At 35.7% G+C, this 12481-nt stretch overlaps 2 protein-coding genes and 1 non-coding gene across 3 annotated transcripts; 1 reads left to right on the top strand and 2 right to left on the bottom strand.

The window, feature by feature from the left end:
- Positions 1-3358: 3358 nt before the first annotated feature.
- LOC106762488 (amidophosphoribosyltransferase, chloroplastic) lies at positions 3359-5527 on the top strand. The gene has a single exon (XM_014646433.2). The coding sequence runs from the start codon at positions 3461-3463 to the stop codon at positions 5165-5167; it is 1707 nt and encodes a 568-aa protein (XP_014501919.1). The 5' UTR covers positions 3359-3460; the 3' UTR covers positions 5168-5527.
- A 1227-nt stretch (positions 5528-6754) lies between these two features.
- On the bottom strand, positions 6755-12025 carry LOC106762712 (tRNA-dihydrouridine(47) synthase [NAD(P)(+)]-like). Its single transcript, XM_014646751.2, has 10 exons — positions 11693-12025; positions 11483-11599; positions 11159-11395; positions 10384-10672; positions 10037-10275; positions 9273-9545; positions 8783-9064; positions 8497-8617; positions 7994-8163; positions 6755-7160 (listed from the first exon to the last, which is right to left on the bottom strand). The coding sequence occupies exons 1-10, from the start codon at positions 11927-11929 to the stop codon at positions 7062-7064; spliced, it is 2064 nt and encodes a 687-aa protein (XP_014502237.1). The 5' UTR covers positions 11930-12025; the 3' UTR covers positions 6755-7061.
- Positions 12026-12062: 37 nt separating this feature from the next.
- Positions 12063-12146, bottom strand: TRNAL-CAA. Its single transcript has one exon. It is a non-coding gene; the product is annotated as a tRNA-Leu (tRNA).
- Positions 12147-12481: the final 335 nt, after the last annotated feature.

The raw sequence follows: 12481 nt of genomic DNA, 5'->3' as shown, positions 1-12481 counted from the left end.
AAATTATCAAAATCAAGTTGTGATAGAGTTGAAGGTAGGTTCTTATTCCACGTTAGATAATACAAACTTGTCGTGTATGGATTGCATATTTACTCCCACAAATTCAGCTTTAAGAATTATGGAATATCATATCACATTTAAGATATTATTTACTTTCAGAAAATTTGCTATCAAAAGACAACTCAAATATAACTTTCCTTTTTTTCACAAAGAAATCCCGTACGTTCATCTTCGTCAACAAAACAAGAATCTAATCTCATTCAGATTCGAATACGCGGTCAACGGTCAGTTTCAGTGACAAAGATTCCCAATGTTAGCGTTTTACATTTTATTTTGAGACAGACAAAACATCTCTTCCTATCCTAAATTCGGAAATCAAATAATACTAAGTTTCTACCAACAAATCTAAATTTACCAAGTAATTTTACTTTATCATTTAATTAATAAAATAATTCAGAGTGTTTAATTCATATATATATATATATATATATATATATATATATATATATATATATATATATATATATATATATATATAGAGAGAGAGAGAGAGAGAGAGAGAGAGTTTAGCTTTCATCTTATGTTAAACATAAATCTGCTTATTAAGAATTTTTTTTTTTAATTTCAAAGTCTCAACTATATATTTCTTATTATATAAATAAAAAGTATTTTTCGCTATTATAATAAATCTAGCTGATGACTAATAATAATAGCATCTTCTAGTTTATTCATATGATCTTGATTTATTTGATAATAATAATAATATGTTCTTGAGTTTATTTAAATATGAAATAATCTATCTTATGGTTTAGTTTGTTGTTATCCCATCATGTAGTATATGTTATATTATGCGAGCAGACATGATATTAAAATTAAACTTCGACTTAAACTACACTATAACTAAAATAACTCAATGATGTAATATTTTAATTAAATGACAACGAACAAATTAAAATTGGAAATCCACCGAATTGCATTGCTTTGATTCTGACAAGTTATTATATAATAATAAAATACTTATTGCGTTGCTGCGTAAGGAAGAGGTAGAAAGGAAAGGTAAAATAAATGGAATGAAAAAGACATATGATCAATGATGTTATAAGAAAATAAAATTAAATAAGGCGAGAAAGCCATTAAAAAGATAAAGTTTTATTCGTATAGTTATTTATATGTATTTAGAAAAGTAAATAAAACATCGAGTATATTTTATTAATTAATTAACTTGTATATATTTTAATTTAGGATAATGATACTTTAACAATATTTTTTTGACAATATTTTAACATCGTCTACGTATCATTATATGATTAATTCATTTTGATGTTTATTATTATTATTATTGTTATCATTGATTGTAGAGTAATTCTGAACTAATAACATAATACCACGTAAATGATTTTAAAATATTATAAAAAAATATTGTCAAAATATCATTATCCTTTAATTTAACGTAAACTAAACGAAATAACTTTTATAAAATTAAGTTTATGAGTTTATTGAAATTAAGAATGTAATGATCTGACTATTGTTATAAAAATAAAAGAACATATCAATGATAGTTATATATAAAACTTTAAATCCTAAGCATCAAGCATCTTAATTACCATAAAACTTAAACTCTCACATAATAAAGGACTATGAATTTTAGAGTGAAAGAATATAAAGAGCACAATAAAATGAAAGAAAATAAAGAACACGATGAGATAGATTAAGAACAAAATGAAATAGAAAAGGTCAAAAAGAAAAAGAAACTATGTTTAGGTAACTTATAAGAGAACCTTATGATTTCTATTTTAATTAATTAGATAATTTGATCTTATGAATAGCATAAGTGAAAAGAGGGGGAGAGAGTATGAGAAGTACGACTTTTTAAAAATTGAAAAAATCAAGTTAATCTAAAGATGTAGTGATTTAATGAAATAACGACAGGGAAATAAAAATTGAAAATCCACCGATCATCAACTCTGACGTGTTGTAGACATTGGATTATCCAAAAGACAAGAAGTGCTTAATGAGAACATTGAGGAGTTATCCTACTTAGACATACGTGGGTACACGAAGAAGTAGAACATGAAAAGGACATCTGATGGTAAAATAATAAAAATAAATAAAACGATCAATTACAATTTTGGGTTTCCTATTTCATCTAAACTATGATTTTAAAAAAATATTGTATTAAAAAACTAATTTATTTCTTCAAATACGTTTAAAAGGTGATGATATTGTATTGTATTGACCAGTCAATCATATTTTGAATTATTTAGTGAATCATCAATATATATAATTAGTTATGATTTAAACCAGATTAACTTTAATGTTAACCAATTTAAAAATAAAATATAAATATATGTAATTAAGTGTAATTAATAGATATTAATTAAAAATTTATGATTAAATTTATAAATAAGAGTTTGAAATTTAGTAGTTATAAATAAGGTCACACATACTATATTACTCGAGGTTAAGCATGTTCATGAAGTTATTGTGGGTTAGACTACCGAAAAAGCAGATGCATTTTTGTTTATATAAGTAGTCAAATCAATTCCTTTAAGCTATCTTTTTAAATGTATAGTCTCATACCTATACAGTCTCTAGATCCCTATCATTCTGGTGTATGTTGGATTCGTCTATGTGTCCTTTTTATTGAAAACCTCCCAGAAGCCGCTCCTTATCTGTATCTCTTACATCGACAATCACTCTCCACCGTCAGTGTCCCAGTATCACATAAATTAAAAAAAAAAAGTAATTTTAAATTTTTTACACCATATCAATATTAAATTGACTTTTACATCGAATTAAGACAATCAAATCGATCAAACACAGTTAACCTTTACTTCATATCCGAAAAATATATAAATCTAGTTTTTAATTCTTATCTTAATTGGATCAATAATTGTTGCCTGTGACAAAACTCTATCATTATTGTTATCTCAATAACATGAATATTTATATAAACTATATCACCCCACCTGAATTATCTTCATATTTTATATGTCATAGCGCGTCTCGAGAATTTATTTACAATTACACCATTGACTTAAATAATGAAAAGATAAATAAATAAATAAATAAGTTAGACTCACTCCAACAAAGTTATCTTTATAGGTTAACGACTTTTTAATAAATTTTTTAATAATAAATTATATAGATCATTATTTTATTAGTTGATATATTTAAAACAAAATGATAACAAATTACATGTTATGAAAAAGTGATTAAAAAAATATTTTTCGAGAAGGATATTATCGAAAGAGAAAAATAAAATAAAAAATAGAATGACTAGAATAAAAAAAAGAAGGTGGGGAATATTGGAAGCGGAGAAAGGGTGAAAAAGAGGTGTTTGATGGGTCCCTCCCTGTAAACAAGTAAGAAAAGGCAAAAGAAAGTGTTTGTGTTTAAATATCAATATCCTTTTTCTAGCTTCTACTTCATATCGTGTTCTTGTGTTTTTCTTCTTATCATGGCCGCGTCTAATCTCTCCACCCTGTGCTCCTCTTCACACTCCAAAACATCTTCTTTCCCTTTTTTCAACACTCAAAGCTTCAGCGTCAACAGTAACACTTTTTTTCTCAACAATACAAACTCCTTTCAAACCCTTCTATCTCATTCCACCCACAATCCCCGCTATACTCTGCCTCTTCCATGCACCAAAACCACAAACACTTTCGCCTCTGTCAATGATGACGAAAAGCCCCGCGAAGAGTGCGGCGTTGTGGGCATCTACGGCGACCCAGAAGCCTCCCGTCTCTGCTCCCTCGCCCTCCACGCCCTCCAGCACCGTGGCCAGGAAGGCGCCGGCATCGTCGCCGTCCACGACAACCTCTTCCACTCAGTCAACGGTGTTGGCCTCGTTTCTGACGTCTTCAATGAGGCTAAGCTCTCTGAGCTGCCCGGTTCCTGCGCCATTGGCCACGTCCGCTACTCCACCGCTGGCCACTCCAAGCTCGTGAACGTCCAACCCTTCGTCGCCGGCTACCGCTTCGGCTCCGTCGCCGTCGCGCACAATGGAAACTTCGTGAACTACCGCTCCCTACGCGCCAAACTGGAAGACAACGGGTCCATCTTCAACACGACCTCCGACACCGAGGTCGTGCTCCACCTGATCGCCACCTCCAAACACAGACCTTTCCTACTCAGAGTCGTGGATGCCTGCGAGAATCTGAAGGGGGCGTACTCCCTGGTGTTCCTCACGGAGGACAAGCTGGTGGCCGTGAGGGACCCCTTCGGGTTCCGGCCTTTGGTGATGGGAAGGAGAAAGAACGGCGCTGTGGTTTTCGCCTCGGAGACATGCGCGCTGGATTTGATCGACGCGACGTATGAGAGAGAGGTGAACCCGGGTGAGGTTGTGGTGGTGGACCACACTGGAATCCAATCCCTCTGCCTCGTGACTCATCAGGAGCCAAAGCAATGCATCTTCGAGCACATATACTTCGCACTTCCCAACTCTGTTGTCTTCGGGAGGTCTGTGTACGAGTCCAGGAGAAAATTCGGGGAAATACTGGCCACTGAGAGCCCCGTTGAGTGCGACGTTGTGATTGCGGTTCCCGATTCTGGGGTGGTGGCTGCGCTTGGCTACGCTGCAAAAGCTGGGGTTCCCTTTCAGCAGGGGTTGATAAGGTCGCACTATGTGGGGAGGACTTTCATCGAGCCCTCGCAGAAAATAAGAGATTTTGGAGTGAAGCTGAAGCTGTCTCCGGTGCGTGGCGTGCTTGAAGGGAAGAGGGTTGTGGTGGTGGATGATTCCATTGTGAGGGGCACCACATCTTCCAAGATTGTGAGGCTGATAAAGGAGGCGGGTGCTAAGGAGGTCCACATGAGGATTGCGTGTCCACCCATTGTTGCGTCATGTTACTACGGTGTGGACACCCCCAGTAAGGAAGAATTGATTTCCAACAGGATGGATGTGGAGGAAATAAGGAAGTTCATTGGTTCTGATTCCCTCGCTTTTCTTCCCTTGGACACGTTGAAGACTTTGTTGGAGGATGATGCCCCTAACTACTGCTATGCTTGCTTCTCCGGGAAATACCCTGTTCAGCCAGACGAACTTAAACCCAACACCCTCAATGAGTTCGATTGGGACGATGCTTTCAATGGCAGTTTGAAACCTATTGAGGACGAGGTTTGGGCTAGAAACCAGGAGGCTGGGAATAACATTCTTAGTGTCTGAGATATGGTAATGCTTCTGTTATGTTCTGTTGTCTCATGTTTGTTGGGTAAGGGTAAGCTAAGTGGGTATTGGTTGTTGGGTTGTGTAGATAAATATGCCAAACCACACACACTACACTACTACTACTACTAGAAGCTATAATTATACACAGTAATCTGATTCCCGAAACCCCCTGCTTAATAAGTACCCTTTGTTGGTCTGCAAGTGTGTTAAGATATATGCATATATGGAGCTCTCTCCTTTTTTAGAATTGGAGGGATACACCAGATTAAATTCTGAAATGATGTTTTTTTGTCAATGTAGTTCCTTAAATTACTCAAATAGAATGAACTATGAAACATAAATGTTTCAAACATTTAAGGGACTGTTAATTTTCTATATCTATCTAAGTATATAACACTGGTTAAGAGGAGAAACTTATTTGATATTTTTAATAATGTTTTTATACATCTTTAAACCAGTTGTTACTTTTGATTTGTTGTTATAATTAAACTATGTTTTAATATTTGACAATGTGCTTTGTTGGATAACTACAAGGTCATAATATTAAAAATAGTTTCTAGTGATCATCAATTGGTTTTGTTACCAATGGCATCGCCGTATTCCTTCAATATAGACACAGGCGGGATGTCGCATTTTTTTCCAACTTTGTTCGTACACGACTTACTAAACAACAAGATCAAAATAATGAAATAATGAGTACAAGAAAGTAGTCTCAATCCAAAACACTAAAAAGTGATGATCCCAAATTTTTTATAAAAAAAATGACGAAATAATGACTGAGTAAGAGGAGAAAACATCTCAATAGTAACATCCTAGCAACTTTTTACAGCCCTTAATATTTCCTACTTTTTTTCTTCTACCTCGTAATTACAAAAAAAAAAAGACTATATTATTTGTAGTAATTATATTACTTTTAAAAATTGCATATCAAGGACTTGCTAGGTTGTAAATAAGATCATTTTTCATATAGAGGTAGTATCTCAAAGTAGGAAAGAGAATAACCTCTATCCGAGAACATAGAAAAAATCGCGTTTTACAAAAGCTGAGGTTGATCCCAAATACAAAAAAAAAGATGTTGCTTTAGTGGAACATTAAAAGTAACGAAATAATGTCTTTACGTAGAATAGAGAACCATCTCTAACCTAAACAGAAAGAAAAAAAGAAGTGTAAATGCATAATGCCGATCCAAAAGAACAAAATAATAACAGTTATTTCAAATTGTCCTCAAGCAAAAAAAAAAAAAGCACGTGCATAAGAACTTTTGATTTTCCTTTGTTTCCATGTTGTAATGCTTGTCAGCATATTAAAACCTTAATTCATTCGTGTCGTTCTATTAGTGTAGTCAAATTAAGTATTGTGACTTATAAGGACACTTCACTAATAGCATGGTACCACGAATGGAATGGTCGATGACACGTGTGGTTCACTTTTTCACTACCAGCCTAGAAATGGAAGAACCGAGAAGTTCATATAAATTGAAACACATTTAAACATGGGTAATTCTCTCCAACCACCCTACTCACCACATAAATGAGTATTGCGAGCACAAAAGTCAAAATTGACCCCAGTCTAAACAATTAATGCTTGCACTACAAACGTCAAATTTTATTAAATGTTCAGTCTCTTCTTTGTAGAGAGGACTGAAACTATAGAATATGGGTTGAGAAATCGAAATCAAAATCAAAATCAAAGTCAAAGTCAATGATGAACAATTCCCCCAATGAAACAAATAGATAAGAATGCTGCCTAATGTCTCTTCAGCTTTTTCCAGCCAACACGGGGCAGTAAGAAATAGGGAAAGACATCAAATAATCAAATACACACCAGATGTCTCCTCATGAGTCAGCAGTTGAGAAGAAAATGGTTCTCATCAAAATAAGAATCACTAGAATTAACCATTTTCAGCTCTATCATATGCGTTTGATTTATGCTTTGGTGCAAATCTAAAGTCATCAGGAACCTTGCCGAGTAACATCTCTGATATTCGTATCTGTGCGTGAAAATGTAAAATAAGAGGGAAAAATATGAAAAGAATATGTATGGGGAAAAAATATACGAAAAGTAACATGCAAATTAAGAAAAAAAAAATGGAAGAGCACGAGGGACTGAGATATTATGCTAACATAATATGCTTTAATAAGAAATATGCTCAAAGAACAAAGTACTGCATTAAATTTATTACCACAGTACAATGTTTTCATATTTGCTGGCTTATTGGTATTTTTTCCATGTCTAGTCAAACCCCTTTTTTCTCCATAACTTTCATAGGTGATACAGAGCAACGGCCGAGCATATCAGTTAATTAGTTAATGTATATAAAATATTGACCTGGCTTGAAGGTTTCTATACATGCCAAAATCACCTAAGGAGAGATTCTACCACTTTTTTGTCAGTAGGTGCTACGCTTCCCCATCTTATCTCCAATGCAATCATTCGTAATCTTATCTAGTATGTCACACTCATCCAACGCAACATTCTCATCCTCAACTATAAACCCCTTTAGACAAGCCAAAACATTAATTAATTATTACCCCTATTTGCACAATTGAAGATAACTTGAAAAATTATATAATTAGAAATCATTAGATAAAGTGTAAGACTGTAATAAATAATTAGCAAGTGTGGTGTTCCTAGTCTCAATCTTCATCTTTCACAAGAAACATTTCCCTGCCGCCTACATCCTATGTTTCATAAAAAAAAAATAAAAAAAATATGTTCTACTGTTTGAAGCAGCACGTAATAGAAAATACCTCCCCATGAACTCAATTTCCCTAAAGAGAAAGACTTGGAATTAATAATTTGAAATGAAAGGGAACTGCATACCCAATCAGCAGCAGAGTCTGAGGCCATTAGTGTCTCAAGCTCATCACGCCCATAGTAAGAAGGTGGACGCCAGTTTAACCGTTGTGGAACTACATCCAAAAGACCAACGGGTATATACCTGCAAGTGTAGCTAAGCCATTCCAACAAGAACCGCCTTGTTGTCTCAACCCCTGCAGCACAAAATAAAATTGAAACTTCACAATTGGGGAACAAAGCATAAGCAATAATACTTGCTGTTAAAGTTTGACTATGCACTGTATATTCATTCATGCAAGCAAATTTGACAGTCTCAAATGACACACTCCAAAGCGCAAATGTTCCTAGTCCAAAAGGAGCCTTCACCAAAACAATCGCTGCATCATTTGCAAGGCAAAAGGAGAAGAACCTATGTTGTAGAGATTATTCATGCTTTGTACTAGTAATTTAAAACCCTCAACATATGTTTTCGTTTTCTTTATTTTGCAGTACTAACTATCTTAATTATATCACAACAGAAAGCATACCTTTTGTGTCAGAACCCCAGTGTTCCAGACCAAAATTCACAAAATCCTTGAGAATATTTAGTCGCTCCCCAGAACTGATGTCCCAATGTCTTTGTTCCTTGATCTCCGTAAATATCCAAGGCTGCATAACACAGCCATTAGTTAACACGATTAAAAAAAAATGTCCAGTTCAGACACCCATAATGCTTCCAATGAAGACATCTGGCAACATCTGGCAAGAGATGTAATACTCAATGACAAACTAAAATAAATGAGAGAATGGTCAGTTGAACCAAGGTATACTTACTTTAACAAGTGCACCACGAGCAATCATGTCCGTAGCAAGTTCCGGGCATTCAGTTCTGTGGTTGTTCCAGTCTACAAATGAAAACACGTCTCCATTCCCCACTACTGGCAATGTAGTAGGGGCTTTCCTGGCACACTGGTATACATAGTCCCAGTCAGCAAGCTTGCTATAGCGTTGTTGACGTGACCTACCATGTATTGTCACCGCGCTGGCTCCCCAAGAACCAATGTCTTCTATCAGAGAATCAATGCGGTTCTTCCCTTCAAAATAAGCAGTCCGTACCTAGTTCAATAGATAAGGGGTTTGTGCACACTTTTAGAAAGCTCGTTAAGGAGTTTCAAGAAGTGTGATAAGACACTTTCTTTTTCAAGCATAGGTGATAGGACCAAGCTCAGAAAGATTCAGAGCCACAAAACAGAGGAAGCTACTAAGATGCTAGACAGAATGAAAAATCTTAGTGTTTAACAGTGTAGTATGGCATGTCAAATACCTTGATAGTTATTGGCTTATCCACTGTACCCGAAGCTACTTCTACGATACTTTTCATCCGCGTTGGTTTTGTTAAAAGAGCTGATCCAGCACCCTTATTCACAACTATGTCAATAGGGCAACCCATATTTATGTCAATAAAATCTACAGTGCATTCTTGCTCTATTAGTTCAACTGTTCGTGCCACAGTATCTGGATATGCCCCACAGATTTGTACACCAAAAAAATCTTCAGATGAATGTCGTCTTAGCAATGCCCATTCTGACGCTTGACCCTATAACAAAAGTAAAATCACCACAAATAGAACGTTAATACAGCTTGGCCGGAGAAAAAAAAAAACAGATGATTGGGAAAGAGAATACGAGTTATGCAGAATAGAACATGAAGGATAAGAGAAAATGTATCAAGTTCTATGTTATTGACTTTATATCATCAAAACAGAATTTTGGGCAAACATATAATTGAATTATTGCTTCCAAAATTAAGCAGTTTACATTGAAAAGCATCCCTTCAGTGTTATCTGTCTATAGAGGATATAATCAACTTGATAAATTAAATTTTGGAAAGAAAAGACAGTGAAACCAAACTTTTCGGGAGGTGTCTAAAACCCATATCACATTACCCAAGTTAGATCAAGCACTTAGTAAAATTTTCACAGTAGCAAATATGCCAGGGAACAAACTCCAGACAGAAGGTATACATTATACTAAACATGAAAGAAAGCAAAATGATTTAAACCAACCAGAAAAAAATCCACATAGTTACCTGCAAAAGATTCGTGCACATTGCCATTTCACCACAGGTCACATCAGCACCTAATTCTTTGCAAACTCTCCGGAAAGGGAGATTGCCAACAGTAGTTAAGGGTGCAAGATACAACTTCCCCCTGAAATCAATAAGCTTCTTTTCACGCGAGTGATGCTTCAGGCTTAGATCAGTTTCCGGGACTATAGCATCAGCTTCAGATTCCGTGCATCTCCTTTCAACAATTTTCTCAGTAACACCTATTTCGGAGATATGAAGTCAAGTTACACAAACTGGACATAAAGCAAAAGAAATATCTCACAAGTTATATCAATCATCAACTGCAACAACTACAAGTGAACTAGGACCTTCATTTTTTGATTCCTTAGGACCACGATTCTCTTCATTTTGTGCCTCATCAGGACCACAGTTTTCTTCAGTTTTTCTTCGCTTCAGGGGACAAAGTTCATCAGATTCAGATTTTCCATATATGTCATTGTCATCATCTTTCATAACTTCAGCAGGGCAGTCCAACTTAGAACCTGAGTCGGACGTTACAACACAAGAGCCGCTGTCATCAGAATGATCACACTTATTTGAACCAGTGCCAACTCCCTCTTTATTTTCCAAGTCATTCCTTATTGACTTAGACGATCCCTACAACATTTTTCAAAATACAGACAGTTTGATCAACATGAAACAGAAATAACTGAAAATGAATAGGAAGTTAGATGTACATCAAATCAAAGCCACATTTAGGGATGGACCACGACCAAAGGGGAAAACTAACAATGGCATTTTAAACCTAGAATTTAAGGTCGTTACTGTTTACACTTAGGGAATAAAAAATAGCAGCGTGATAATCAAAAATTACATGGAAATTGAACATCAGCATCCACCCATTTTAACCTCTGAAAATTCAAGATAGAAAACTTCAAGTGCCACAAAAATACATCTCAATAGAGTAACTTGCTTGAAAGCCAACAATGTAACAAAAATGACAAGAACGACACTTATCCTTATTTAGAATATAATTTATTCCCCAACAACAGGTAAAACAGCGATCTTTGATGGCCTTTTCCAAAGTGATGGAGAACAAAACATGGATGAAACACAACGAAAAGGAGAGAATAAATAAAATACCAAGAGGCCGACACTTTTGAGTTTGGCATCTGCCTTCGAGAAGGTCATCTTATTTTTCCACAAAAGCTTTTGAACCTCCTTGCTCAATCCATTCACCTCGGAACTATTCTTCGGACCATTTCGAACGCCAGAAGGCACACCACCTTCATGCGTACTCGAAAATCTACACGCTAAGCCATAAGGGCAAGAAACTCCAGATTTAACGAACGGGCATTGTCCTTCTAGATCAGACGGTTTCTGCATTTGATAATAACTAGGAATTACATGACGGAATCAGCTCCTAAACAAACCAGTGCCAGAATCAAACAATGAAGAAGCACCTACCTGCGCCTTGAAGCCTTCCAAATCATGGCTGAAACGACATTTGTCTTTATACGGACACGAACTAACATCCCCCGTCCTCGCAATTTCTGGACATAGGTTTCGTGCCGACTTTTGTCCCTGCAACATTCAAAAGAAACCGAAGTTCACAGCAATTTGAAATGCGGAAAGAGATTTCATTTGCGGAGGCAGGCAAATGAGAAGTTGGCGTACCTGACGACGTTCGCGTTTGAGTTGGCGCTTAGACTTCTTCTCCTTGGCCAGAACAGAGGTCTTATTTTCGTTGGGAATGGAAACGTCGTCGTCTGGAGCGGCAGACCGAACCGGAGGGGGCCGGAGGAATTCCTTCTTGACGGGGGCTATGGCCCTGGAGACGAGTTGGTCTGGGGTTTGGCCGGCGGCAACAACCCCCGGGACAGAACTTCCTTCGTCACGTTCCTCCTCGTCCATGTTGGGGTAACCGCTTTTGCTAGAACAGAACAGTAGGGTTTAATGAAAGAAACACAAATAAAATATCTCATGTCTTGTCTTCTTGAAAAAAAAAAAAAAGTAAGTATCTTGAAAGGAAAAAATAAAAGAACAATGTCAGAAGTGGGATTTGAACCCACGCCCTCGTTAGAGGACCAGAACTTGAGTCTGGTGCCTTAGACCACTCGGCCATCCTGACTATTCATGCAATTAAAGTAAATATTGTTTTATTTATACCATTTCCACATGTTGAAGTGATATTCCACTTCCAGACACAACTTGATATATTCAAGGTTTTATGTGAGGCACCCAGGTGAAGGTGTATGATTCTTGGGGAGATAGATTTCAAAAATTGATAAAAGATATTAAATAATTTCTCCTAAACAATAATATTTAAACACTCATTTTATTTTCTAAAATTAATGTATACCATCTTTTATCACATTGTAATATGTATTTTCTTTATCTCATTTTATCATCTTACTAGGTGTCTAATGTCGTATTTCTTTTTTTCAATTACAGTGATTTAAATTA

The sequence above is a fragment of the Vigna radiata genome, chromosome 5 (assembly GCF_000741045.1).
Source record: "Vigna radiata var. radiata cultivar VC1973A chromosome 5, Vradiata_ver6, whole genome shotgun sequence".
NCBI classification, from domain to species: Eukaryota; Viridiplantae; Streptophyta; class Magnoliopsida; order Fabales; family Fabaceae; genus Vigna; species Vigna radiata.
The sequence above is the reverse complement of the archived record's forward strand: the minus strand, read 5'-3'. Positions and strand labels throughout refer to the sequence as shown.